We start from the raw sequence: 27,310 nt of genomic DNA on the forward strand, positions 1-27,310 counted from the left end.
ATTAGATAAAAAAGAGTATTATTTGCAGCAAGCAACTGCGCTCTGAAAATGAAATTCATTGTTATAGAAAATCCTGGTCGTCATTCTCATTGTTATTTTTTTCCCCAAACACTGCAACCAAGCAATAAAACAATAGGGGCTACTACACACATGCCCTCATATGAACACGATGGAACCAGAAACAAATAAATCCCAGAACCGCCATATCGGTGTCAGGAAAAGTTACATCGGATTGTACTAGTCAAACCTGCAGAGAAGCACAACCCATATATTCATTATGATCAGTCCCTCTTTGAGCCGCTACCATTCTGGCCGGCGAGGATCCTGGAGATCTGCAGCCCCCGGCTGAAGGCCTGGTTGAAGAGCAGCCGAGTCTGGAACTCGGAGACGAAGGGGAACCACGACAGGACGGCGATGGGGAAGAAGATGAGGATCCCCATGGTGTACTCGTACATCCTCGCCATCTCCTGGATGGAGTCCCATGGCCCGATCTTGCGGAGCACATCCCGGCTCCTCAGCCTAAACCTGGCGCAGCAACGCCCCTTGCATGCGGTGCCCCCGGTGCAACATGAACAGAACAGGGCGCAGAGCGGCTCCGTCACCAATCTCCGGAACAATGGTCCACAGAGCTGTGCAATCTACGAGAGTAAAGTGAATGTGATGATTGAATACAATGGACAAATGAGTGGACAATTCTAGTGGGAAGGGGGAAAAAATCAGGTTGAAGTTGTGAGCACAGATGCATCACTTACCTGAAGAATAAACCAGCCAGTAGGGATGAATGCCAAAATACTGGCACCAACATCAGAGACAGTCAGATTGAAAACAACAAATAAGATGACCACCAAGCTGATGAGGACAATAAAGACAATGCCCTTGAGGATACGGAATACAAGTTGAAAATTGGTAATAAACTTCTCTCTCCCCATTGAGACGACCTGGAAGAAGAAATATGCTCAACTGTAGGATTACTATTGCAAAGAACATAATACAATACCAAATAAACTGTTACCTTAAGTGATACAAGAACTATAGCTATAACCAGCCATGATAGTGCATACACCTGTGGAAACAAAAAATAGAAAGAAAAACCATTAGTCCGGTCAGAATTCATACATTGATGCAGAGCACTCTAGTCAGGATAAGTACCATGAAGCTTCTGTTCCCATGCACTATGTGTAAATGATAAACAATACCATATTGGTATATCAAGAAGCGAAGGGAGAGGACGAACTCCAACAGCAGGCTACGTATTGTACCATTCCTCAGGTGGTCATGTTCACTTATCCACCAAGCCTCCCAACTTTGCTCTGGTGCCAGGCCAATACCTCCTCTATTGCTCATCCAATGCCACCAGTCAGTCCAGTCATCAACAGTCTTGTGCCACTCAAAGCATGATGGATTGAAGACAAAAGGTGCAAACAGCCAACAGAAAACAAGGAACCATATTGAAATTGTAACATATAGATACAAACTTGAGCTCCTGTACGAAATGCCATAAGCTAGATAGACAACCAAAAGAATGAGTAGCTCCAGTGCTTTCACAAAGTGGCTCCGGGAATACATCCGGTAATTCTCAGCAAACTTTGCATGGCGCACAACAAACCCCCGGCCTGTACCTCTATATTTTGCACCACCATGAAGTATTGTTCTTCCATAGTAGTGAGTCTTCGTTCCAAGATGGAAAGTGAAGAAAACAGAAGCTAATTGAAGTTGCATTATTACAAACTCTCCCAAGGCTCTGCCAAATCCTTTCTCCAAGCCAACCTCTATCATCATAGGGAGGACGAGCAACATTCCAAGTTGGAAAATAGATTGAGTTGCAAGTGCATTTTCAAAGGGCTTGATGTTCTTAATTTGTGGATCCTGGAGAATTGACTTCTCTAGGCCACTCAAAACAAGATATAACCTCCCGTATAAAAATACATACACTGTAAGAACAGCCACCTGAAAGTAATCAAAGCCATAAAATGCGTTAGCACACTTTGTACAAAAGTACAAACCTTATGTCACATTTTTTAGTTCTTTATAATCTGCTGGTCACTGCTTTAAAAATCATGAAGAACAATATAGACCATTTTATTTCCCTACTAGGTTGTTTTCTTTGTAGAGAATTTATCTCCTCAAACGGAATGCAAAGATAAGGTAGCATAATTATTGGGCCAACATGCTAAATGTGCCTCAAACTTAACTTCACATCCAAATATCTTCCTGGGACTTTTTGTTTTTTTGCAATAATACTGGTTGGTTATTGGTTTTAGTGGCAAGATTTTTCTAGTTCATATCTTGTTTGTTGTCGTGCTTCACAAACCACAAAGTGAACCAATCAGCTATTGCAGTTCCAGAAACTTTATATGTTACTAAGTTGATGTGTCAAAGAATAAGATTCATACCATACTATTGAAGTAGAAACCAACTGTAGTGAAGTATAGAGACAACATCCTGTAGAAATCAAATCTGTGCCCTAGTCGATAAATATCTCGACAGAGTGTTTGTTCACCATTTCCGTTTGCCACCTTGGCCTCAAAGTTGGATATTTGATTCATTCCAACATCACGTCCTTTACCCAGCTGTATATATTCATGATGAGTAACATTTCCTTGCCGCAGGGTTGAATTGAATCCTTTAATCAGAACAACCATAAGCTTACTGCACAGAACAAAACTAATTTGCATGATGCACATAATCTCTGGAAATTTTACCTGCAAAGATATCCTCGCTAAGGTTGATAACCTTTGACGCCTTGCTTATGCCACCCCTTGTGAGGTGAAAGATTCTATCGAAAACATCAGGGTGACCATAATGGAATCGTACCCTGCATAAGAAATTTGGAAAAATAACCAAAGAAAATAACTCCGCTGCTCATGGTACAATTGTACAAAGATCTACACAGCAAGGTGAAAATCATTCTAGCCTAACCTGTATCACTTGAGTTTTATAATTCCTATATTTACTTAACAATTTATCTCCTATCCTCTCAAAAAATTATCTCCTACACGATAAATTGTACCTAAAATCAGGTTTTACACGGTGAGAATTGTGATAGTACCTAGCCCCCACTGGTTCCCTAAAACTGGTGGGTTATTGGGTGGTTTCTAGACTCACTCTAGGCACTGCCAATCAGTTTGGGATTGATGAAAATTGTTCAAGTTAGTCAAACCAGTCTAACTTGGGAGTAAATTGGTATAAATATCATTACTAACTCACTGAAAATGAGATGAGTAAATAACAAGAATAATTGATTTGTCACATCTGACCAGTTTGACCATAAACAGGTAAGAACTGGCTGGTCCACAGGCCTTTACAACCCTGTCAGCTGTACGTTCCTTGAATTTATGTGCTGTAAATTATCATTTCTAAATTCTAAGTATATTGCCTTCAACCCCTGTGTTCATAGCATGCATGGCCTTGTGTTTGCTTTGCTGTGCTATGATTTTGGCTAGTCAATGCCATTTAACAATTTTAGCAATTTATTGTTCAAAATTATAGTTCCTTTACACCTTAACAAGTAAATCTCCCAGCATATATTGATCCTTTATTCCTTGTGTAACTCATAAAAATATTCTAGTTTGGTGGTTGGTTATGGCTCCATGGAACATTTAGTAGTTATCAAAATCCAATAATATGAAAGCTACACATTTGTGGGTAGGAGCTCTGCCATGAATTAGATAGGATCAAAGCTTAGACAAAACCATACTGAATGCTTGAGGAGAAGCCAACAACATGAAAGGAATATGAATCAAGCAGACATTAAGGTTGTGCAATATGGTGACTATATTGCAGAAGTTGTATAAAATGAATTGGCCAATATAATTTTGAAGGTGAAAGGAGACATACTTGAGAGTGTTCGCAAGAACACGTTGTCCAATGGTAACGAAACTAGTCTCTTGATTTGACATAAACCACGCAAGGGATGAAACACTATATGTCAAGTAAGAACAACATAATGTTAGTACAAAAGGAGTTAAAAAAATAAATACACTATCAGCAAAATTGATGGCGCGCTAAAGTCTAGAGGTGATTAATAGAAAAAAAGAAAAGCCAAACCTCCCAGTAAAGATATGTTCGCGAACACCCAATATTGTTGGTTCAGACTTTCCGTGTTTAATAAGGAACTCTTCCAGTAGATTTCTCATTTTAAATGCTTCCTCAAGGTAATTATCCTGCACAACAGAGAATATAAGATGAACTACTAAGTGGGACTTATTTTACACAGAGATTGCATACCTGGTTCATGTCAATTGCTTGAAGCGCTTCTCCTCTAGTGAAGATTATAGCGTGATTTTGATTATTAGGCTTTCCCTCGCCAATATCTGTTGGTTTACCTGGGAGCCTTATCCGGTAAATTTCCTAAAAAAAGGTTAAATGTCAAATTGCAAGGCATCACTAGTCAGTTTAACTTAATCATGTACTGACTCGGTTAACAACAATATTGAGCTCTATTTACAAGAGATATTTGTTCTAAGTTCATTAGTGTGCAACATATTTCCAGAGCAATTAAGAGGTTATTCGATTCGCTGCCATTTCCTGGAATGTTGACAACTGCACCCTGACATCAGTGTTGATGTCTTTATGCATTTGAATACTGTTCCAATTTATTTTATAAATATTACTATCCACAACTTGATCTACAAGCACTTTATCACTTAAAGGTAAAACCGATCTATAATCACTATCATGGATAATAAAATATCTACAGAAAAAGGTAGATATTTGAGTTCAAGCAATGAAAATTCAGTACCTCATCATTGCCTTTCACAAGAACTGAGTAATATTGTTTCTCCATTTTACCATTTGGTAATGGCACTTCTTTCTCATCAATGTAAGCAATACGCAATGCTGGATACCTGTATTGCACATAACGCTGAAGGATGCACAAAAGATATGTACTTTACAAAATGTAATGGGTGTTCAGCAACTTACGTTAACATGAGATTTAAGATGTTTTCATAAAGACCTTTTTCACGGGAATCCTTTGATGCCTTATGCATGCCATAGAGTTGACAGGAAACAACATAAGTGAATTTTATATCAGCAATGGCCTTGGACCTTGCAGATTCCTCTCCGTCTAAATCAGCTAAGGTATAACAATGTAGCCAAAGTTAATTGTTTCCACATAAAATGAAAAATGGAGGACCAGTGTTTTGTAACAAGAGCAGTATCTGCCTAACCTTGAGCATTTGTCATATCCTCATAGCATTGTAGTTCAAGAGCTCGTCTGTAGTACATCATTCCTCTCACTAGACATAAGAAGATAAAAACAATAAGATCTGGAGAATAGATATAAGTTTGGCAGCTTACTAGAGGATAGAAACATTCATAGTACCAGTTCTGGCAAGTGTTTGACCACGGTAAGATGCCCAGATACGGACATCATCCATGTACCCTTTTACTGCCTCTTCATTTTCTGGGTCAACTCCAATGCGTTCTAGAAAGTTCTTCCATTCATCTGGTGAAGTGACAAAGCATTACTCATTAAATTTTTACTATGAACACAGAAATAAGATGAACTACATTTAGGATACACTAAAATCTGATGAGTAAGATGGTTGATAGTATGGAAAACCAGATTGGTGGAACACATACTCTTTCACTCTTCACATTTATCATGTCACTATTTTTAATTTGTAACATTGATCTGCGGATCCTTCACGAATTGTGTTCAGCAGTTTTTATTGATAAAAAAGAATCTGCAACTCACCTGGATAAATCTTTTGTAGATAGAACAAAATTGAAATGCCATCTTCATTCTTCTTATTCAGTTCATGAGAAGAATAGAGCACTTCCTCATTATAATATGGAGTCAAAACACTAAATAGTGGAGTTTGTTAGAATGTGAAGTTCCTCAAAATGAGTGTAGAGGATAGTAAATTAATAACAGAAGTAACACTGCGCATTATGTACAGGTGTACAGGGCTGAGTGAAGATATAATAAAAAATTAAAAACATCATATCGTTAACATGATTTATTTCAAAAGACATGAATCTGAATATGGTTAATTAAAAAGAACATACATTTGTCCATGTCTCAATGTTCACATGACGAGCACTTGTGCATATAGCTCTATAACCATTTATCTAACAAACAATCTGATGTCCCCTCCCAAAAAAAAAACTTCAGTCAGTAGGGAAAAAAAGAAACCTTATCAGGCATCGGACCATCCCCAATTTTCAGTTTGGTTCTGAGCAAAACTATCGGGTTCAACCGGTTACTACTGTTTCATTTGCATCTCTAGTCTTTTATGCAAACCAGACCAGGTACGGGCTCTAGTTTCCCCAGTTTAACCGTCGGTCTATTATAGTTAACTATTCAAAATGCAGCATGTATGCACGGAATGTCATATTATAAAAAATCGCCGTACAGAGTTTTATTTAATTAATTTATTAGTCTACATACCAATATATTAGGATATGTTATGTACAAACAAATATGGTGTAATCTAATGGTCTTATAGATTTAGGCAGGTATCAGAATCTCATCAATTTCTGCTGTAACCAACATATGCAGACAGAATAAACTTAGTAATCAAATCTACCCATACTTCTGAAATAAAAGTTCATTGATGATAAAATGCACACCTAAATGAAATCATATCATGAACTTGAGGTGCTTTTGGCATTTTCATGAACAGCGAGTTTGCAAAGAAGGTGATCCTACGCCGAGCATCCAAATTTGTTGGTACATCCATTGCGGAATCCTTCATAGTCAACAATAAGTGCAACCGGACAAACTGGGAGCAAAACATCTATTTCAGTATTAAACAATTAAGAAACAACTTTCAGATAAGTCACAATGATAGTTGCACACCTTCTCCTTCCAAAACGATTCCTTTATCATATCCATGTCTAAATGTGTGAACCTCTGCTTTCTCTCATTCTCATCTTTCAAAATACTGCCACAGTTTTCAAACAATTAAACCAACACATTTCATATCTAAGGAACTTATTAATTACAATAGTTCTTACCCCTGTCCATCTTTCATGAAATCCCGTGTAGTAATTTCCATAAAATCTTGCAGAGCATTAATGATTTTTCTCTCGGCAGTACCATCAGTAGATTCATTGCTCTGCAAAATGAGTGATAAATACAGATTAAATGTAATATATATATATGCAGAAAAGGAACTAATAAAATAAATCCATTCATTCTTCTGCAAAACGAGTGATTAAATGAATCTGCGTTAAATGTAAATATATGCAGAAAACAAACTAATAAAATGAATCAGGCATAACAGTTGTTACCAGTAGATGCAATAATTTTGCCAGCGTGTTGCTGACTTTGCCAATCTCTGCCATACGAAAATCTTCCAAAAGTGTATTATTTTCCACACTATCAAGCACTGTTTTATCAATGGCATCGACGATTCTGCAGCAGTATGTCAAATGAGCCAAATCAGTAATTTCTAATATATTGTACAGAGGAATAGATTCACCATGTAAATGAAAGAGTATGGCCTTTACTTCTGATCATTATTGTCTAGCAGAAGATTCTTAAGAATTAGAACCAAGGACTCGTAGCATTCTATGACAGCATTGAATCTAGCTTGGTCTAGTCTGATTTTTTCAATCAACTCATGGTAATCCCCTTCTTTAGAAGTCATGGCCATGTGAAGAGCTGTGGGTACCTGGTATATTCCTGAGACCATGAGCATCTCTGCAAAATAATCAAATAATATTGGATAATTTATTATCTATTTCTGAGCAAACAGGCTTTGCGCACCTTACTGGCAACAAGGAAAGGAGGCCATGGAGTAACAGAAAAACTACTTGAAAATGACGGAGCCATCAGTATGTCCCTTTCTCTATCAAAATAAAAGTTGAGGGTTAACCCTACAGTGAATGGCATAGTGGAATACTATTCAAAAAAAGTTTACAGTTCCAACCTATCACTTATGAAGTCTTCCTCTCGTAAGGAATTGATGAATGAATTCCAAACACAAAAAAATCTCCCCTCACCACATGCTTGCTGCAATGAAGGTAATAAAATCAATCAAAATTCAAGTGCCTTTAGCAAATACTAAAGAAATTATGCATTTCTATGTCTTCAGCCCACCTAAAAGGGAAACAGATCCTAACTTACTGCCCTCTGACTTTGAGTGGCTGACATGTGGGCCCCTAGCTCGCGGGCCCATATGTCAGCGACCCACATCAGAGGGCAGTACGTCAGAGGAGATTTTCCCCCTAAAAGATGGCCCCTGTATGCATTGTAGCCACCTACACTTTCATTCTCACTGCATGTAAAAGGGTAAACTCGGATATCCAGATCTCTTGTTTATATAATAGCTTCAGCCTACCTAGTCTCACTAAGTCGGAAGTTTCACAATCTTAGAGGTGTTGGTAGGATCACTTCTGAACTACACACGCTAGTCTAGCTGAAAACCTGATTATGTGCTGCTGAAAAGCTTAGTAACTTAGGAAGGGTACATGTCCTTCTATAGGACTTTTAAGTCGGTGCTACAGTAGAAGGGCGTGTACCCTTCCTAAATTAGTAAGCTTTTCAGCTCAGTTTCAGTTTCAGTTTCAGCTAGACTAAAGTACAGTTCAGAAGTGATCCTATTCCTACCAACAAGAGGAAATTTCCATGCTTGAAAGTTTCAAAATGACATTTGAAACTTCCATAGTAAATGTTTTCTGAAAATACAAGATGAATTTGCTTCACTTGAAATATTTCAAGTTTTGAGTCAAAAGTTGTGAAGCCAATGTGAAAAAATCTCTGCTTTTGCGGTAGGGATGAAGAGGGAGATGACAATTATTACGTGTGTAGAGGGGGGTTTCTGCAGAGGAGATAGCTATCAGATGATGAGGGGAGTGGAGTCTCATTTACTTAGGCTGTCCGTGTTAAGCATAGTTGTAAAAAGGGGACCAGACTGGTGGTTCAATCAGAAAAACCAGAACCAGATCTCAGCACAGTTTGGTTGCATCAAAAGACCAGATGTGCATTTGGACCCCTTTGAACAGCTCGAACCAACAGTCTTGAGGTCATGAGGTGAACTGGCTATTATAAACCTGGAAAGGCTGGCCCGGCAGGGGAGGAAGAGTGTTTGTAATGGGCCAAACGGAAGACTAATCCTTTCCCTCAAGACCCACCACAGCTTAATTTCTTTGGCAAAAAACACAGTTTGGTTGTGCCGAAAGAACCAATGTGCATTAAACTGGGACAGGTTGGGCTGGCTGGGGAAGGAAGAGTGTCTGTGGTGGCCCAAACAAAATCCTAATCTTTTCCCTCGAGGCCCACCACAGCATTCTTTTGTCAAAAAATCAGTAAAGGGTGTGTCAATGGGATCCGATCCCTGGTTGAGAGATTCAAAGCAGTGTGCCTTCTCCATCCTACCATGAAGGCTGCTGCATTTTAAATGGAACATATACTGCATTTAAGTATATTAATATTAACCAACCACGGTTTGACTGCCTAGACCGACTGTCAGCGATGGGTTCACCCATCAATCTGACTTTTTAACCATGATTAGCAGTCCCATGAGGAAAATACAAACCTCTCTATGCGCTGTTGCATGGCTTTTATTGAAAGCTTCTGGCATTGATTTGAATCTGGCTCTTAACATGCCAAGGGTACGTATCTACATTAAAAGAAAAAGAAGATATCTTACAACTAAACATTTTTAACACTGCAAATATATTGTCATACATAAAAGAGTCACTAACCTCACCAACATGACTAAGGGCACCTGAAACACCCCCAAATGCAGTTGAAAAAATAGCATACCATATTTGTATATCCATGAAGTACACCTATAAATAGAGCAGTAGGTTATATCAATCATGGAACAATATTAGAACCTTCCAAGATCGAGAAAAAAAAATTGAACCTTCATGATTATAATTACATACCATGACGATTGGGGCCCATATAGTAATGACGACACCAAGGTTGTGTGGCACTGTTAAAAATTAACAAGAATATTGTAAGTAAAATATAATCACCATAAGAACCATGCAGATAACATGTATATCCAAAATAACAAGAGAATATTAGAAAAGAAATAAGGAGAAGCCCCATATACTTAATTATATAGTTGCCCCCCTCCCCCAACTGCCACACACACACACACACACAAAAAATAAAGAAAACTAAGTGTAGTTAATGTATTTCTCTCTTCTCTCATGAAACCACATGACCTCAATTGTTTGTAGCTTTGGATGATCAAACTACGGTTCAAATTGTCTCACTTCTCTTATAAATCGCCTCAATTGTTTCTAACCTTTGGATGATTAACCTATGCAGCAAATTATCTCTCTTCACTTTTAAAGTCACATCATCTCAATTATTTCTAGCCTTTGCATGTTTGATCAAAGGTGTAAATTGCAAAAAGCATATAAAATCAATTATCTTGCACCATATTTTATCATTGTGGTACAGTATTCACGCAGCAATGCACAGGGTTTTCATCTAATGTTATAGGAAATGAAATCACCAAATGAAACAACATTATTGCAAGAGAACAAAATCAAGTTTGGCCCTCAACCTCTGTTGGAAAGCTATTCACTCTGAACTCAAAAAAGGCTGTCTTCCCCAGTACTCTAAAATCTGGACAGATAACACCCTCAACCCTATTCTATGGTGGTTTTGATTAGAGTAAAATGCACCACGGGTACTAAAACTTGAAAGGTGGGTGCACTTCAGTTGTAAATTGCTCAAGCAAGTCACACAACTTGTTTCGGGGGTTCAAATATCACAGAGTACATGTCACATGAACTATTTGTTGCTAAATTAAAAACTTTTGGCGTAAGTTGATGCACTTGTGAACCGCAGAGCAAGGTTACAAGTTTCAAGTTAAGCAAATTAACCTCCATATTTTTACGTGCACTCCTACATGCATATGCTTTCAGTCAACACAATCGCATAGTGCTTAGCAATAAAACAACAAAATTCATCTTAAATTGGATTTTACTGTCAATACTTTTACACCATTGGTTTATTTGTAGCCATGTTTATGAAAGAAATTAATATGGCATCCAACTTCGAAGATGAACATCCCACATGGCATATGTTTTATGTGATTTGCACCTCGGAAACAAGATGGGTGATTCTTTTGAGCTATTTGCAAAATGAGTGACTTAATTGCACCCACCTTACAACTTGTGGTACTGCTGGTGTACTTTACTCATTAGAGTAATTCAGAGGGGACAGGATTGCATTGAACATTTGGTCCAATCTAGCTATATCACAAGATACTTACGGAAAGGGAAGATTTCATGCCACTCATAGTTCCCAACTCCTTGGTTAAGAAGGAACTTTGTGGGACCAATAATTGGGGATATCTGCACAAAACGAAAACACATTCCATAGAGTAAGGAAAAAAAGAAATTGCATACATTAAAACTGTTATCGTAATTCCTGTTGCAGAATAGAAGATAGATATTTTTTTGAAACAAAAAATAATAGACAGTACTTCTTTGTTAAGGTCTTCTAAAATTGAGTTTTTTACTTGGCAGCTGTGTAAACATTAATATAGCTCATTATTAGATTTTCAATAGTTGTTTCCTTTTATATGGTAAAGAAGACATATCATTTTCAAACTTGTATATATTTTTCTAGATTTTTCATTTTTTCAGGGCAAACAAGGTTAAGTCTCTGGCCCATAAGACTACTCGGTACTCACGCCCAGCATGGTACAGCATGTGTTGTACTTTCAAGTTGTAGTACCTGTGGTGCATTCATTAGGTCGAGCCAACCCGACTCTGTGTACAGGAGCTCATGTCAGACCCCATTTAGCCACACCTACCCAAACCGCTGAGTATGCAGGAGCCAACATGCATAATCAAGCCACTAAGGCAAATGTGAGCATTAGATGCACGTTCACTGGTGTAGCAGGCACTGGCTTGTACTATCATCACTGTACATGAGAGCACAGGGGAGAGACAAGAGAGGAACAACATTGGATAGAAGAACAAGGAAACATCACTCTCACTAACATGTTGGAAGTGGCACTAGCCAAGCCAAAACAACATGAAGTAATAATGAACACATGGTTTTCTATTTTTCTGCAACAGAAATTTCTCAACCTTGAGGTTAATTGGTAACATTTTTTATGAGATATTATTGCCTAGACCTAGAGTTGTCTTATGCTAGCAAAAAATGAGCTTTTCTTGTACTTCTTGTTACACACTTAACTAGTGGTATGTAAGTTGTGTACTTGTGACAGTTTGCCAACAGAAATCAGAGAAGAAACTTTTGGAGGATCCAAATCCTAATAGTACGGTGTGACAAATGTAATCCTTCAAACAAGTTGGCAATCTTCTGAAAATATTATCTAATTTGCACCAGGCGAAAGTATTAGTAATTGACAACTTTCAAATATGTACTGAAAAATAGTGCAATATTTCAGTAATTTACCTCAACATAAAAACTAAATGCAAGCTTGCAGGTGAGCAAAACGACCCAAAAGAAGACATACCTGTTGCATCCAAATGAACAGTCATATTCAATTCAAAGGAAAACAATAAATTGAAAAGGTGAAGCACTTACTTAATAATGGACAATATATCTTCATGCATACCACGTGCAACATATAATCTTGGCTGATATGTGGCAAAACATCATGTAAGCGCTAATTATGCTCAACACTCAAATTAGTTTTGTATGTGTGCATCATGTTAAAGGAAATATGAAACGCTGACCTGAATCCACCACATAATAAGACCAATTACACGCCAGTTTGAGCGTTCCATGATATTCTGAAGTTGTGGCAACAAGAAAAGAAAGGCAGCCAAAATGTCCGGGACTATATATATGATGGTTGCAACATTATATACTGACGGGTTATGCCAATTTCCTACCCAACTATTCAGGAGTTTTCCAGCACCAGATGGGTATCTGATGGAACTAGAATATGCTAATGGAAGAATTATTATCCAAGCAATGGCCACGAAGAATTTTAATAGATATCTGACTATTTGTATCCAGTCCATATTCCCCCATGCTTGGAAAGTAAGCACTATGTCCAGAGTTACTGCACGAGTAGAAAATAGGAGTTATAGAAATAGCATAGCTCTTTGAAATGAATACTACGTAGTACAACAAAATAGTTCAACCTGACAAAATGAAAAGCATTTAGAAGAGAGTACTACACCTTTAATGAAGTTGAGTAGAGCAGCTGTTATAAAAACACTTAAAACACTTCTGAAAACAGTTGCATCAGCAAGCGCAGAAAGAGATCCAGACGAACTCCATGATACTATTAGCATCGCCTGGAAGTGGAAATTCAAGGTGTTTGTGTTGCAAGTTTAAAGAGTTGAAAAGATTCTGATGTACTTCAGAAAGAGGAGTCACCTGAAAAGCTAGTATGAAAAACATCCACATTCGATTAAAACTTCTAAATATGTGTAGAAATGTGCGGACTTCAACAAAATTCGTTTTGGGCTTTGTTGATGTAGTGCGCTGTAAGAAGAAAAAACAAAGAAACATTAGCTAAAAAGCAACTAGCGTATACTGTTTATTTCAAGTGAACATGAAACAGTTCCAAGATCTGAATAGGATGATAAGTATTTCCATGTACTTATCATCCTAAAATAATCTTTCCATGCAACCAGCCAATCACATACTGTCAAATGAATTTCTTTCCAGCCAATATTTTTCACTTGTATTAGAGCAAAATCTGTGATGAGTTCTCTGACACAATATTTCAACAGAACGTGATTTGGCACAGGCATATTTGGATTGAATGGAACAGATTTGTCTTAAGATGAGATTCTGGCAGACAGGTCACTATGGAAAACAGTTACTCCCCTTAATGTAGGCTCGGAAACAGCGAAGAAATCTTCAAAAGAGTTAATGGTGAATTCATAAAAATAAGGTTAGAAATGACAATGTCTAGCTATGTATTAAGCTCCTTTCCACCTCTAGATAATTTGTAACTAGTATTTTCTTCCCTGACGGCAGGGGCTCTCCTGTATTATATTCCTTTCTAGTAAAATGTATATGCTATGGCTCAAAAAATCTCTTAAGACTTAAAGAGCCCCAAAATCATTTGAAAGCGAGCACAAGCTTACCCAATTGTGAAAGTCACTTAACATAAGGACAAGTCTAGTTGCTTAAATTTTCTTTTTAACTAAGAACTAGCCTTCTTGCCTAAGGTATTGAACTATAGTCATTGCAGACTGCCTGTTAGGAACACAATAATTTTGCAGGATATAGTATGATTCCTCAAAATAAAACCATCAAAACATGCCACTGATTATAAGTATCATTTTGACTGTTCTCAAGATCAAAGTTCTATTCATACATTCATAATGAAACTATAATGTTAAATTCTATTATCTAAAAATGATGAAATCACCATGTGGTTCACCAAACTATTGGTGCGATCTCCCTAATAAGACAACCAGATTCTATCCTTTTGATGAGGGACCACACATTTGCACCATGCTGACATTAATCAAATCAATAATAACTGCTACTTACCCCTTGATAAAAGAAGTCTGCTGTAAGGTCCCATGGCCAGTTAAGCCTTGCAAAACATTTCTCTGACCTGCGTGGAAGAAAACGAAAACTCACAGACTGAAAAAATAAACAACCACACAGAAGATTATGAGATTACCAAAAGTGTTCGTTCAAATCGTCATAGTTTCTCCAAGTAGAGTGGCCAGCTGTACCACCTTTACTCTTATGTGCTTCCTTTTTTGGTTAAAATAAGAATAACAGTTTGTAAGCACAAGAGCTTCTCCTGCAAGGCAAAATTAAGTTATTTATCAAACTTTAAATACTCACTTTCTGCAAAACCTTGTAGATAGGTTCAATGGCAGTTTTCAGAAATGATCCCTCTTCTTCAAATCCTGGTGGTGATTGAAAATTATTTTCTTCGATCATTTTGTGCAACTGTCTTGCCATCTGCCAAATTATCAGAAAGTAACAGTCAAAACTTATATACAGGAGAAATAAGAAAACCATAAAATAGATATTGCAACTTATGTGATGGTTCATGATGAAAGATGGTTTGAATGGATGTTGTAGCTGGTTGGATATTATTACCAATTCACCTTGACAGCTTGATAACATTCATGGCTTCAATTCAATCACCTCACAAATTCATTATTAAGGTATGCTTACAGTTGAACCTTGATGTAGGCAAGGATTGCATCACATGGAATAACTCCCATAGTCATATTTATCATTTCCAGTAGCCATGCAATGGACACGAGATCTACAATGCTAGCAGTAATATTGAGCTATTTCCATTTGCTTGGACTGAATTTGTTCAGACCATAAAGACCAAAATAATTTGTGTTGAGCCCATACGGCATCGAAATCTAGAAGAAGATAAAATCGAACACTCTTGCTAGCATGCCTCAGATATTTCAGCAGAAATTTTTTTCGTTGTGTAAAATGGCATATTTGTGATTTATAAAGAAGCAAATGTTTAAGGAGCACCAACCCCACATTAACCAAAAGTACATGAGACTGTTAAAATAATTCATAGAATAAACAAGCCAGGGTCAGTTCTTGAATTTCTGAAAGCGTGAACTGGCATATAATTTAATGATTTGTTGAAAAAGATAGCAACGAAACATTATATATGTAAATTAAATAGATCAACCATGATTAACAAGTTATTCAAACTGGAATACAAAAATAAATGAAAATTTAGATTGGAAAACCCTTTTGTTCCAACAGATACTTATATGGTGGAATATGTCTAGATCAACCATGATCAAGAAGTTATTTAACTAGAAGCCCTTACAGAAGTAAATGAAATCGAGCATGGAAAACCCTTCCATTCAAGCCGATACTTACATGGTGAAATATGTAGCACAGGCACTCAGGCATAAAACGAACATTCGAGGCCTCACCCCAGATAAGAAGATACAACCCAATGTGAAGGAGCATTAATTGTTGTTTGTTTTGTGTGACTGTCTCAACGTTCCTGATTCCAGAAAACAGAATAATGGTATTTGAAGACATTAAATATTGAAGGATATTGAGAAGAGAAATAAGCAAAATCTTCATAAACTGTTGAACGTACATGATACTTGAACCAACATGCAAATAGCTACACCATGATTGGTAGTTCTGAAGTATCTTTTTCCATAATTTATTCACAGTGTCAACCTGAAAGTTAACATGCCAGCATACTGTTAGATTTCCTTTTTAATGTGAATACCAAAATTGGTAGCTCGCTAAAGAAAAGCACATAATAAACTTAAAGCATGAAAGCATATATCTTTTAAATGAAACAGAAAGAGCATTCATCTTACCAGAGGATGGTCTTGCCCAGCAGTCCTTGTGCCAATATTTGCGAGCAGCAAAACCAAGTTTTCTCTTTGATTTTCCACATTTGATTTCTATAGTGAGAATAATTAAGTTCAAATGTCACAATGTTTAAATACGGTTGTCAAACATAATAACATGCACATAAATAAAACTGACATGTGGCAGAAAATAACATTGTATCACTTCCATTTGGAACCAGCGGACCATATACATAGACGTTAAAAATTTTACCTGAAATCCAAATGCTAGTGAAAGCCAGTCAAGTAAATCTCGTATGGATTTATTCCCATCTGTGTGCATAGAAGACATGTGTGGCATTGGAAGGCCATCGATGCTATTTAGCGCATCAATAGCACCTTTTATCTATATCATTTACATCAAGAATACCATCATTTATAAAAGGTTTTATATACAGGTAGAAATAGTGTGAGCAAGGAGTCAAACATAGGTGTGAAGAATTATAACTAACCTCATGGAGTTCCACAATTGCCTCAGATGAACCTGGAAAGTTCAGGGGAATAATGTTGTACTTGTAGTTCTTGAAATGAACACTCTTCTCCTCAATCACTTTCGCAATCTTCATCACCTATAACACAAAGTTTGGAAGGTTGTAGAGAAGAATATTACCAGTAACAAGTGAAGCACAGGGCCTTAAGCAACAATATGCAAGAAGTACCTCAGAATCAACTTTGTTGTTTGTCACATCTCTTAACACTTCATAAAGAGCAGATGCCACTTGGTAACGTCTAGCCACTTCCTCACTGAGCATTCAACATCACAAAAGGTGGTTAAAACAGATCATCAATAAGGAAACAGCTAATCAGTGCATTGATACTTACAAGTTTCTCTTTTCTGATATCCTACTCAGCTCAGCACAATAACTCTTATAAAATCGTTGAATTTCCTTTGCATCATTGCCCATAACTTGGGTGTCGTCCTGTTAAACAGAGAGTAAACTCAAGGGTTCATCACTGGAGAAAATATTATGAGAAAGAGAACACTTTTAAAATGGAACATAAAGATAATTTTAATCAAAGTAAAGGTAATATTGCAAACATAATCACAACAGGATCATTTTAGAGTTCCATGCCAAGGATGATACACAGTCATGACTCATGAATGATTGCCAGAGCCGTTATTGGCTATGTAAATATAGGACTCTATATGTTTGACTGCTTCAAATGCCAGCTGAAAAGAATATTTTTCCCTAATATCAAGATAAATGAAGTAATGAAAGAACGTATTTGGCCTCATGGGTCACGGCAATATATTAAGCAGCCATTTGAAAGAGAATAAGGTTTTAATGCCCCTGGAGGGCACCTGCTCCCATTTGTAAGGTTGTAAATGACTAGCAAGATTATCTACATCGTAATTGTTCTTTATAGAAGACTTATCTAATATCTGATTCCGAAGAGTAAGAAACAAGAGTTAATAGACAGTGTATTTACATATTAACCAGAACAAGGGTAAGTTCAGTACCAGAAAATATGCACTAAGGCTGTTTCAACAGAAACTCAAAGAGAAAGATGCAGATTTTATCTACACTGAGGGAGGGTACCTGCAACATTACAATTTCAGACATACCTGATCTAGCTTAACTGACATGTATGTTTTGAACTGTCGAACTCCACGTTGGACTGATGATGGATCCATTCTTTGGACTTTGTTGTACGCATATCGGCGACCTTGATACAAAAATGCATGTAGGAACAAAACTCATATCAGAAAGACCTGTACATCACAATACATGAAAGAAGGAACCAAATAGCTGATAAGATAAACAAACACGGAAGCAACCACCTAGTACCAAATCGGTTCATGAATCATGATGCACTATGGCATGCAGTGAACAAATTTCTAGTTAGCATTTGTATCAACAAAATGAATTCATGATTACTTTTATAAAACTGTCGTGTGTATTGCACGGTATACCAAACTACTAGCTGTCCCAAGTAAATTTACACATAAAAGTGCAGTATTTGTTGAGAGTTCAGCTTCTCATGACTTCATCTAAGCTTTGATGGAAGTGAAGGATTAAACCATCTGCTCTCTGAAAAAAAAAACTACTCAAATCCAGCATAAATGTGCCTTTGCACTCTTGTACACTGAAAAGCAAGAACTCCTATCCTCTCCCGTTATAAAGTAGGCTATCAAACCCTGGTATGCATATGAGTTACTCAGGCCATAATTAGTCACACAATCACCAGAGGTGCATGTCAACATGAATGTCTGCTGTACACAACAAGCATGGGTAGACGTTCCAACGAAATATGAATATCGAGATCGCAATGTAGGCCAAACAGTACAAAGTTTAGCTGTATAATTTTCAGGACCTCCCGCTAATAATCTGTCAAGGTGTGAAACAAACAACCCAACCCAGCCAACTCAATAGTATGCACTATGCAGCATGGAAATGGTTTGCGCTTGCGCCCATCATATTCGACACATGAAGCGGAAACGCAAGTTACTTCAAATTAATGTGGAATAGGCATGAATGAATTAGTCAATTCAAGTCAGCATTATCAGCTTAAACAGACGTCATTTGAAGCCGGGGTTTCGGCGACCTTAGCCACAAAGGGATTCATCACAATGTGTGTGTGAGGGGTGAGCGCTTACAGAGGAAGGCGACGCGCGGGCTATCCTGCTCGACCTCGTCGGCGGCGCGGATGAAGGGCATGACCTCCGGCGCGACGGCGTCGGGCACCCTCTCCCCGGCGTCCGCCACGCCCTCGGGCAGCCTCCGCGACCCCAGCGTGTGCGCCAGCGCATCCCGCCTCCACCTCCCCGCCCCCGCCCCCGCACCCGCACCCGCCGGCACTACCACCTCCGTGGACGTCGACGCCGCCATCGCCGTCTCCCCCCGAATCGTGGTGGTGTGAGCAGCAAGGGCTCGGTCGGCGCCGCTTTATACGCCATGGGAGAGAGAGAGAGAGAGAGAGAGAGAGAGAGAGAGAGAGAGCGGCGGCGCGCGGCGGGAAGGGAAGGGGAAGGGAGGAGCGCTTGCGGAGGCGGGCGGTATTCCTTTCCCCTACTCGAGAGTCGGTCGAGCCCCCCGGCGAGGAGGAAGCAAGGAATCGAGCTCGCCGCCTCTCTCTCTCTCTTTCTCTTTCTCTTTCTCTTTCTCACTCCGAGTTTCGGCCGTTGGAGGTGCGGTGCTTTGCTTTCTCGGGAGTACTATAGCTTTGGATGATTAGCACATGTAAAACTGAAATGTAATTAACATATAATTATTAATTATTAAGAGGTTTAAAATATATTTGTTTTTTTTCAAATTAACTGCTATCTCCGTCCCAAAATAATTATAATTCTAAATTGTAGAGCATATATTAAGATATTAAGATTTGAGAAGAATGATTAGAATTGTGTAAATATATATAGGTAAGAATGAAAGATTGGTTGAGAGTAGAATATGAGGAAATTTGAATGAGAAATGATTAATCAGATAATTAAGCAATTATTTTATAATAAATTAAAATTTTATAATATAATTATTATGGGACGGAAGTAGTTCTAAAATGATTGTTTTTATACTAAACGTATTATTATTCAGCTGTTCAATAAACGAGACGTCAGACGTGCACTGATCAGTTTCTCTTGCGCCGCCCGTTAGTTTTCCCAACGGCTCTGCACTCTTGCGGGTGGATGGTGCGTGCCACTGGGCTTGGCTGGGCTGGAAAGCTGACGCGCCACCGCCACGGTGGACTGGAATCGTATACTTTGGGCGTTTTCGAGCAATCTCTGAGCGATCAAAAGATCTGACACGTCCCGTGGTCCAATGTAATCCGATTGCAGAGGTAGTAGAAGTACCTACTTTTTCAGTTCAAATTTAAAAAAGAAAAGAGAAGGGCTTTTTTTTTTCAGTTCGGTACTTTGGCAAAATATTACTCTCTACATCTACATATAGTCATATTTTATCTTGGCACACAGAACAAGGATAAGTAACTCTACTTATCATTCATTTAAACATGCTATTATTCGTCGTAAACAAGTAATTTATTAATATTTATATTTCTCGATATCTATGTAGCCAATCTTGTGTGAAAGAATTGAGAGTCACGAATTCAATCCAAGAAAATCATAAAAGGATAGGTTGTTGGATTGAAATATGCCTATCAAAAATAATTTTTTCAGATTTGAAATATGACTACTAAAAATAGATGGAGGAGTATTGTACTCACTTAGCTTTGCCCGATGCTTAGCTTTGCCATGTCCATCATGAGTGTTGCGTTCTTTATAGTTTGTACAAAAAGCGTTTGGTTGAATAATAGACCTAGATTGCAAAGGTGGAGCAATTCAAAATTCGTACAAGAACATCTGGCTCTTTTAGCCCAGAAAAAGGTACACGATTCAGCCCACCGTCACCTGTTATAAAATATGGTTAATTGGATCATACTATTATAAATTTACCCGTTTTAAAATATATCATTACTATTTGCGAAATTGGAACCATGCCATTAAAATTTCACATATACTTCAGATATACCACTACTTACCTATTCACTGCATTTTTCATGTTTTTAGGACCAAATTATCCATTCTCCATCCATTCCCTTCTTCCTTCCCCCTCTCTCCTCTCTTCTAGCCGATGAACTCCGATGAGCTCGCGTAGTGGAAGGGTTGCAACAAGCCACCGTCACCGGGGGAGCTAGAAGAGAGTGGCGGTTGCAGCGTCCATGAGCTACAGGCAACCACAATGTTAGAGCCTGTGTTGAGGGCGAGGACTGCAGCCAACGCTGATCTCCCTGTGCACCGCCGCTTCTTGGCTTGTTGCTCCAGCGACGCCGAGTCACGTGAGTGAGTAAGCTCTAGGTGTGAGATCTTGGCAGCGGCAAGGTCAAGCCATCGGATCTAGAGGCACCACCGGTCCTCTCCAGCTCCACCAGTGGTGCCCCTGCAACAGCTCTTCCAGCACTATAGCTGCTTGCTCCACAAGCCTGTTGTGGAGTGAAGGCATGCCCCATAGGGGCAACGATCGGCCGCAGCTAGAGGTGAGAGGTTAGACAGAGAGGAAAGGAAGAAGTTGATGGAGGAAGAAGACAAGGGTATTTTGGTCAAAAAAATTTAGAAATTGCATCAAAGAGGTGATTAGTTGCATATCTCAAACATCTATTAAATTATAATGGTAGTTTCGATTTTGCGAATTGTAGTGGCATATTTCCAAATGTGCTAATTTATAATGGCATGGATCCAATTAGGAATAAGTTCACCGGAGGTCCCTTAACTTAACAGCGAGATTTTTTAGGTCCCTTAACCATAAAACCAGAAATATGTACCCCTAAACTCACGCAAACCGTGCACTCAAGGTCCTATGCCAGTATATATGGGTGGTTTTGCTGACGTGGCATCCTAGTCAGAAAAAATTAAAAAAAGTATGTGGGGCCCACATGTCAGTTGCACATCTTTTTTTCTTCTTCTCCTTCTCTTCTCTTTTCTCTCTTCTCTTCTTCAGTGAGGGAGGTCGACGGCTGGCGAGCGGCGGGAGAGCGCGGCGGTGGGCCCGCGCGGAAGCGGAGCGGCACCGGGCTGCGAGCGAAGCGGAGACGGGCGAGCGCGGCGGGGGAGTCGGGAGAGGCAAAGCAAGACCGGAGATGGGATGCGAGACCGGAGGAGGGAGAGAGAGAGAGGAGGCCGACCGGCACTGGTGCCAGCTTCATCGCCCGACAGCGTGACGACGATCCTAGCCAGGTCGAGGTGCTGGTAGCGGTAGAGCACGACGCACCTCATGTCCTCCCTATCGCGCTCGTACACCTCTCGCGCCTTCTCCGCCGGCGTGCCCGCCGCCACCGCCTTCGTCTCTGCGAGCTCGAGCTTGGCCTTCACGCTCCAAAGCTCCTCCCGCAACGCGCCAGCGTCACACTCCCGTGCCCTCATGTAGTAGGTTGAGGCAATGACGTCGCCTGGGTTGGTGATGGTGAGCTCGCTCTCCTGCGATGGCATCACGATGCCTGCACAGCTGCCTTGCGACCTTCCACTCGCCTTCCGCTGCTGCGGCGCTATCTGGAAGCAAACCACTAGCCCGTTACACTCCACCCGCTGTCCGAGGCCGTGCTCGCCTTCCGCCCGCTGCCTCGCCGCCACGCTCGCCCGTCGCCGCTCTGCTGCTGCCCCCTACCTGCTTCGCCTTCCGCTCGCTTCCGATGAAGGGGAGGAGCACGACGAGGACAGAGTTGCTCTGCCCACCGCCGCGCTCAGCCCGCCGCCGCGAAGTGGCAGGCAATGTGGGTGGCAGCAATGCGCGAGCCGGCGGGGGGCACGACGCCAAACTCATCCGCCGCGCTCGCCCGCCCGCTCCGCTCGCCGCCTGGTGCCGCTCCACCCCCCACCGCTGCACGGACCCTGCCGCCGCGCTCACCGCCGCTCACCCATCATCGCTCCGCCCACCGGCCGCCAGCCTCCCTCATTGAAGAAGAGAAGAGAGAAAAGAGAAGAGAAGGAGAAGAAAAGAGAAGAAAAAAAGTGCAGCTGACATATAGGCCCCACATACTTTTTTTAATTTCTTTTGCTGACTAGGATGCCACGTCAGCGAAACTACCTATATATACTGCAATATGACCTTGAGTGCATGGTTTGTATGAGTTTAATGGTACACATTTGTTTCGTGGTTAAGGGATTTAAAAAAATCTCGTTGTTAAGTTGAGAGACCTCGGTGAACTTATTCCATCCAATTAACCCCATGAAATATGGCCAGAGCTATAGCTAGCGAAATGGGCCGTGCTCTGTCGGGACGGCCCATGCACGATGTCGTTACAGCCCAGGCACGATGCTACGGCAAAAGTGCTAATGGGCAGTCAGTCGCGCGCACCCTCCCGCGCGCGACTGGACACGTGTCGCGTGCGGAGAGGGGGCGCGGACGGCACGCGCGTGGAGACTGGAGACGATTTTTTGGGGTTTTGTTCTGTTTCTGTTTGGTTTTTTTTCCGGTTTTCTTTTGGTTTCTCTTTCTTTTCTTTTTTTTAAAAGATGTACGTTTGCAAAGTTTGTATTCGTATGTATATCAAATTTTGTATTCACACGTATACAAAGTTTGTATTCGTGATTTTTTCTCTCAGATTTTAATATGTACATATACAAAGTTTGTATACACGTACGTAAAGTTTGTATATGCGTATACAAACTTTGCATACGTGTATACAACGTTTATATATGTGTACGTACAGGATGCAAGGTTTGTATACGCGTATACAAAGTTCGTATTTGTACTACGTATAAAAACCTAAAAAAATACATGTATATAAATTTTGTAAATGTGTAGATAAACTTTATATATGTGTATACAAAATTGGTATACGTAGGTATAAAAACCTAAAAAATATATGTGTGTACAAACTTTGTATACATGTATACAAAATTGGTATACGTACGTATAAAAACCTAGAAATACACGTATTCAAAATTTATATTTGTACGTATATAAAGTTTGCATACATAAGTATTAAAAAAAGAAAAAGATATGGAAAGAAAAAAATAGAAAAAAAACAAAACGGAAGGTACGGAAGAAAAACTAAAAAAAAAAAAAGAGAGAGAAACCCAAAAAAAAAAAAAAAAAGAAACGAAAAACGCGGGCGCTCAAGAGAAACGAGAAAAACGGAAAACACGGGTGCTCAAGCGACGCCGTTGTCCGCCGCACTAGTAGTTGAGAGGAGAGACTAGAGGGGTTAGAACTCCCATTAGGGCTCGCCATGCTACGGTACGCAGCTCGGCAAGGCACGTTTCCTGGGCCGAGGCCACTGCCTGTGGGCTGACACGACACCACACGGGTACTATAGCGGGCTGGCATGGCCCGACACGACAACGGAGGGGCCCGGTATGGCACGACAAGTCCATATGCTGCCGCCCGTCATCGCCAAACCTCGCGCGCCTGTCGCCTGCGCGATTCCTTTTTCTTCCTTTTCTTTTTCTTTTTAATTTTCTCGATCAAGCCGTCGTCCACGCGATTCAATTTTTCGCTGAAGAGAACTGCGGCCGCAGCCGCCGCTTCAACGCGACGGCTGCCCTCCCGGACGACGTGCGCCTTCGAGCGTCGAGGGAGCTCCACGTGCCAATGACGGGCCGTGCCTTGGGGTCGGCACGACACGGCCCGCTACGAAAACCGTGCTGCTGGTGGGCCTGTGCCATCCTGGGCCGAGCTGCCCGTTCGGCCAACTATAGCCAGAGCACAGTGCATATTAATTGCATAATTAACTGTTGTAGAAAGAAAAAAAGTGAACCATGGGGTATATGATATTTGAAGGGATGAAAATGCTCTCGAAATCGGTAACATCTCTTCGAAAACAATGCTAGATCTGTTAAAATTGACCATATTTATCAATATAACTATTAAGGCAGTGTTCGAGAGGAGTGGTTGGGAACCCCTCCTCCCGACATATAAAACGAATCATGTATTATTGCAGGATTAATTAAGTATTAACTATTTTTTTAAAAAAAAAATTAGCATAATTTTTTTAAAACAATTTCCATATAATTTTTTTTTGGCAAAAAACACACTGTTTAGCTGTTTGAAAAGTGTGCATGCGAAAAACGAGAGAGGTGAGTTGGAAAAACTAGGAGAAGAACACAGCCTAAGTGCCAATATCTTACTATGCTAAAAATTTTTGAAAGATCAAATTTTATAATGCCTAAAAACTGAAACTGAACCACGTATACAGAACGAAGCTCGGTTTGTCTGGAATTTTCGTGACCATATATATCTTCGTTCTTAGATGAGTAAATTTCACAACAGTACATATAATTTGTTCAAAGTATCTGTATTCTTTTTTAAAAAATTTACTCGATATTTCTTTGCCCGATGTATAAGTATCTGCATGGTATGTCTAGGTATTCAAAATAATACATGACGGTAAATACTACTTCCTCCGTTTCATAATGTAAGTCATTCTAGCATTTCCCACATTTATATTAATGTTAATGAATCTAGATAGATAAATATGTCTAGATTCATTAACATCAATATGAATGTGGAAAATGCTAGAATGACTTACATTGTAAAACGGAGGGAGTAGTATACCAATAATATGATAGTGGAGTCAATTGGGTTTTCTCATCGTTATTCATTTTTCAGCATTAGCTTTTTAAACCGATATATATATATATATATATATATATATATATATATATATATATATATATATATATATATATATATATTAAATTTGTTTGGTGCTCTATGGTGCCCGGGCACCATTGTTGAAATTGAGTATATACCCAATTCAAATGAGTATGAATCTTTTTCAATTAATTAGGTATTAACATTAACCACTTTACTAACTAGTTCAAAGCAAGTTTGAACTGAATTTGAACTTGTTTTTGTTAGATTTTGATTCTAGATATATAGCATCCATACATATAATTAGTTAGGTATGTAATCATGGATTGTGAAATAAAGTTAAATTTGAGTTGTTTTGTTGATAGGTATAGGTATGAATCGAATTATTATAACTAGGTATATACTCACAATTTGAAAATTTTGAAAATTTTGAGTGATTTTGTGCATTAGATACCATGGTGCCCGGGCAAATGTAGATTTGCACTCGGGTTCACATGTACCTACAATCTACACCGTTGATGTGTTCTAAGATTCGTGCTGCAAAATGTACCTAACCTTAACCAAATGAATGATTACTATAGGGAGAAAAGATTAGGATTAGGTTGGTTCACAATATGTATAACATGTATGTTATATTTTTTACCAAATAATTTTTTTAATAATAATTATATATATGACATTTATATATATATTTATATATATAGTGCGTTGTATTTCCCTAACCCTTTTTGTTACGCGAAGCAACTACAACAATGCGTAAGCATTCAATATATCTAGTAGATCCATGATTTTTTTATCCTTTTCTAAATATGTTTCATATGCTTCATCGTAAGAGAAAAAAAACATCCCAGAAGTCATAGAGTTTCTGTGTGTGTGTCTATATATATATATATATATATATATATATATATATATATATATATATATATATATATATATATATATATATATATATATATATATATATAGTGTATCTATTCTACACCTCCTCCCATGGGCCAAACCCACCTCCCCCACCCTCCCTAGGGCCCAAAACCCCCCTCCCACCTCGGTCAAAGCGTTCTCCCGCCGGTCAAACCCGCCCACCACTCCCTCCCCCACCCACCACTTTGCTGCTCTCGTCTTGCAGGAATCGTGCGGTAACAGGACGGTCATCGTGCAGTAACAAGACCACATTATCGCAGTAACAACGTCAAAAAGTAGCCATGATGGATCTTGTTTCGTTAAGCGTTTTTTTATGAACTTCATGGTGCAAACGGATTGGAAATACAAGATATGTTGTGAGAGATATTGCTCTCTAAAGATTGAGATTTACCTCTTTTTTAGTCCTCGTCTCACTGGAACAGCGTAAGAACACGATGGCCAATATGCAGTAACACCTCTACTTTTCGCAGTAACAACATTAAAAAATAGTTATGATGGTTCTAGTTCCATTAAGCATTTTTTTTGCAAATGGGTTAGAAAAATAAGACATGACGTGTACGTTAGTACTCTCTAAAGATTGAGATTTAAAATACTCTAGATCTAAAAAACATTACTACTATAGGGCCACTGTTACTATGCATGTTCTCTGTTACTGCAAATTTCGTCATATTGTTACTGCCAAAAGTGCAGTAACAACCTATAAAGTTTACAGTAACAACCTATACATTTTTGTAGTAACATATGATGTTACTACCCTTCTGGGATAATGTTACTTCCGAATCATAGTAACAAGGTATGATTGTTATATGTACATAACTGATTTATTCACAAATCATCATATGGTGATTTGGTTAGAAGTGCTTGGCATGAACCATGAGATCATGGGTTCAAGTCTTGAATTCACCAATTTATTTTTAATTTTTCTAAAAAAGAGAGAAGGAGTGAGAGAAAAAAAAGGAGGGGGGGCGCGGGAGAGAGGAGCGATGGATGGAAGAGGGGGCGCTGGGGGAGAGAGGAGCGATGGGAGAGTGGGAGGTGGGGATGGATAGGAGGTGGGAGGGGGGTGTAGAATAGTTATTCTAAGGGATGGGTGTATAATAGAGCTAATATATATATAT

The 27,310-nt window shown here is 39.2% G+C and overlaps 1 protein-coding gene across 1 annotated transcript; it reads right to left on the reverse strand.

Moving 5' to 3' along the window:
• Position 1: 1 nt before the first annotated feature.
• LOC127756912 (callose synthase 7-like) lies at positions 2–19,358 on the reverse strand. The gene is made up of 42 exons (XM_052282298.1): positions 18,842–19,358; positions 17,810–17,910; positions 17,065–17,162; positions 16,902–16,986; positions 16,695–16,811; positions 16,457–16,588; positions 16,210–16,296; positions 15,978–16,063; positions 15,749–15,878; positions 14,726–14,845; positions 14,556–14,632; positions 14,420–14,486; positions 13,289–13,396; positions 13,089–13,206; positions 12,637–12,968; positions 12,485–12,537; positions 12,353–12,413; positions 11,196–11,277; positions 9,847–9,896; positions 9,661–9,747; positions 9,492–9,575; positions 7,884–7,966; positions 7,721–7,802; positions 7,462–7,625; positions 7,243–7,366; positions 6,967–7,067; positions 6,809–6,893; positions 6,580–6,731; positions 5,702–5,811; positions 5,327–5,449; positions 5,172–5,240; positions 4,924–5,077; positions 4,742–4,847; positions 4,228–4,350; positions 4,048–4,163; positions 3,838–3,921; positions 2,703–2,815; positions 2,394–2,623; positions 1,150–1,947; positions 1,013–1,063; positions 753–938; positions 2–638 (listed from the first exon to the last, which is right to left on the reverse strand). Exons 1-42 carry the CDS (start codon positions 19,071–19,073, stop codon positions 282–284), a joined length of 5,718 nt encoding a protein of 1,905 aa, XP_052138258.1. The 5' UTR covers positions 19,074–19,358; the 3' UTR covers positions 2–281.
• Positions 19,359–27,310: the final 7,952 nt, after the last annotated feature.

Source organism: Oryza glaberrima, chromosome 1 (genome assembly GCF_000147395.1).
Source record: "Oryza glaberrima chromosome 1, OglaRS2, whole genome shotgun sequence".
Taxonomy (NCBI): Eukaryota; Viridiplantae; Streptophyta; class Magnoliopsida; order Poales; family Poaceae; genus Oryza; species Oryza glaberrima.

What these genes read in the sequence shown, in the direction of transcription:
- LOC127756912 (XM_052282298.1), bottom strand. Translation starts at nt 19,073, where the DNA reads ATGGCGGCGTCGACGTCCACGGAGGTGGTAGTGCCGGCGGGTGCGGGT. An exon ending in ACAACAAAGTTGATTCTGAG is followed by an intron (nt 16,812 to 16,901) that starts GTACTTCTTGCA and finishes TTTGTGTTATAG; the next exon opens with GTGATGAAGATTGCGAAAGT. An exon ending in CTGGGCAAGACCATCCTCTG is followed by an intron (nt 16,064 to 16,209) that starts GTAAGATGAATG and finishes GTTAACTTTCAG; the next exon opens with GTTGACACTGTGAATAAATT.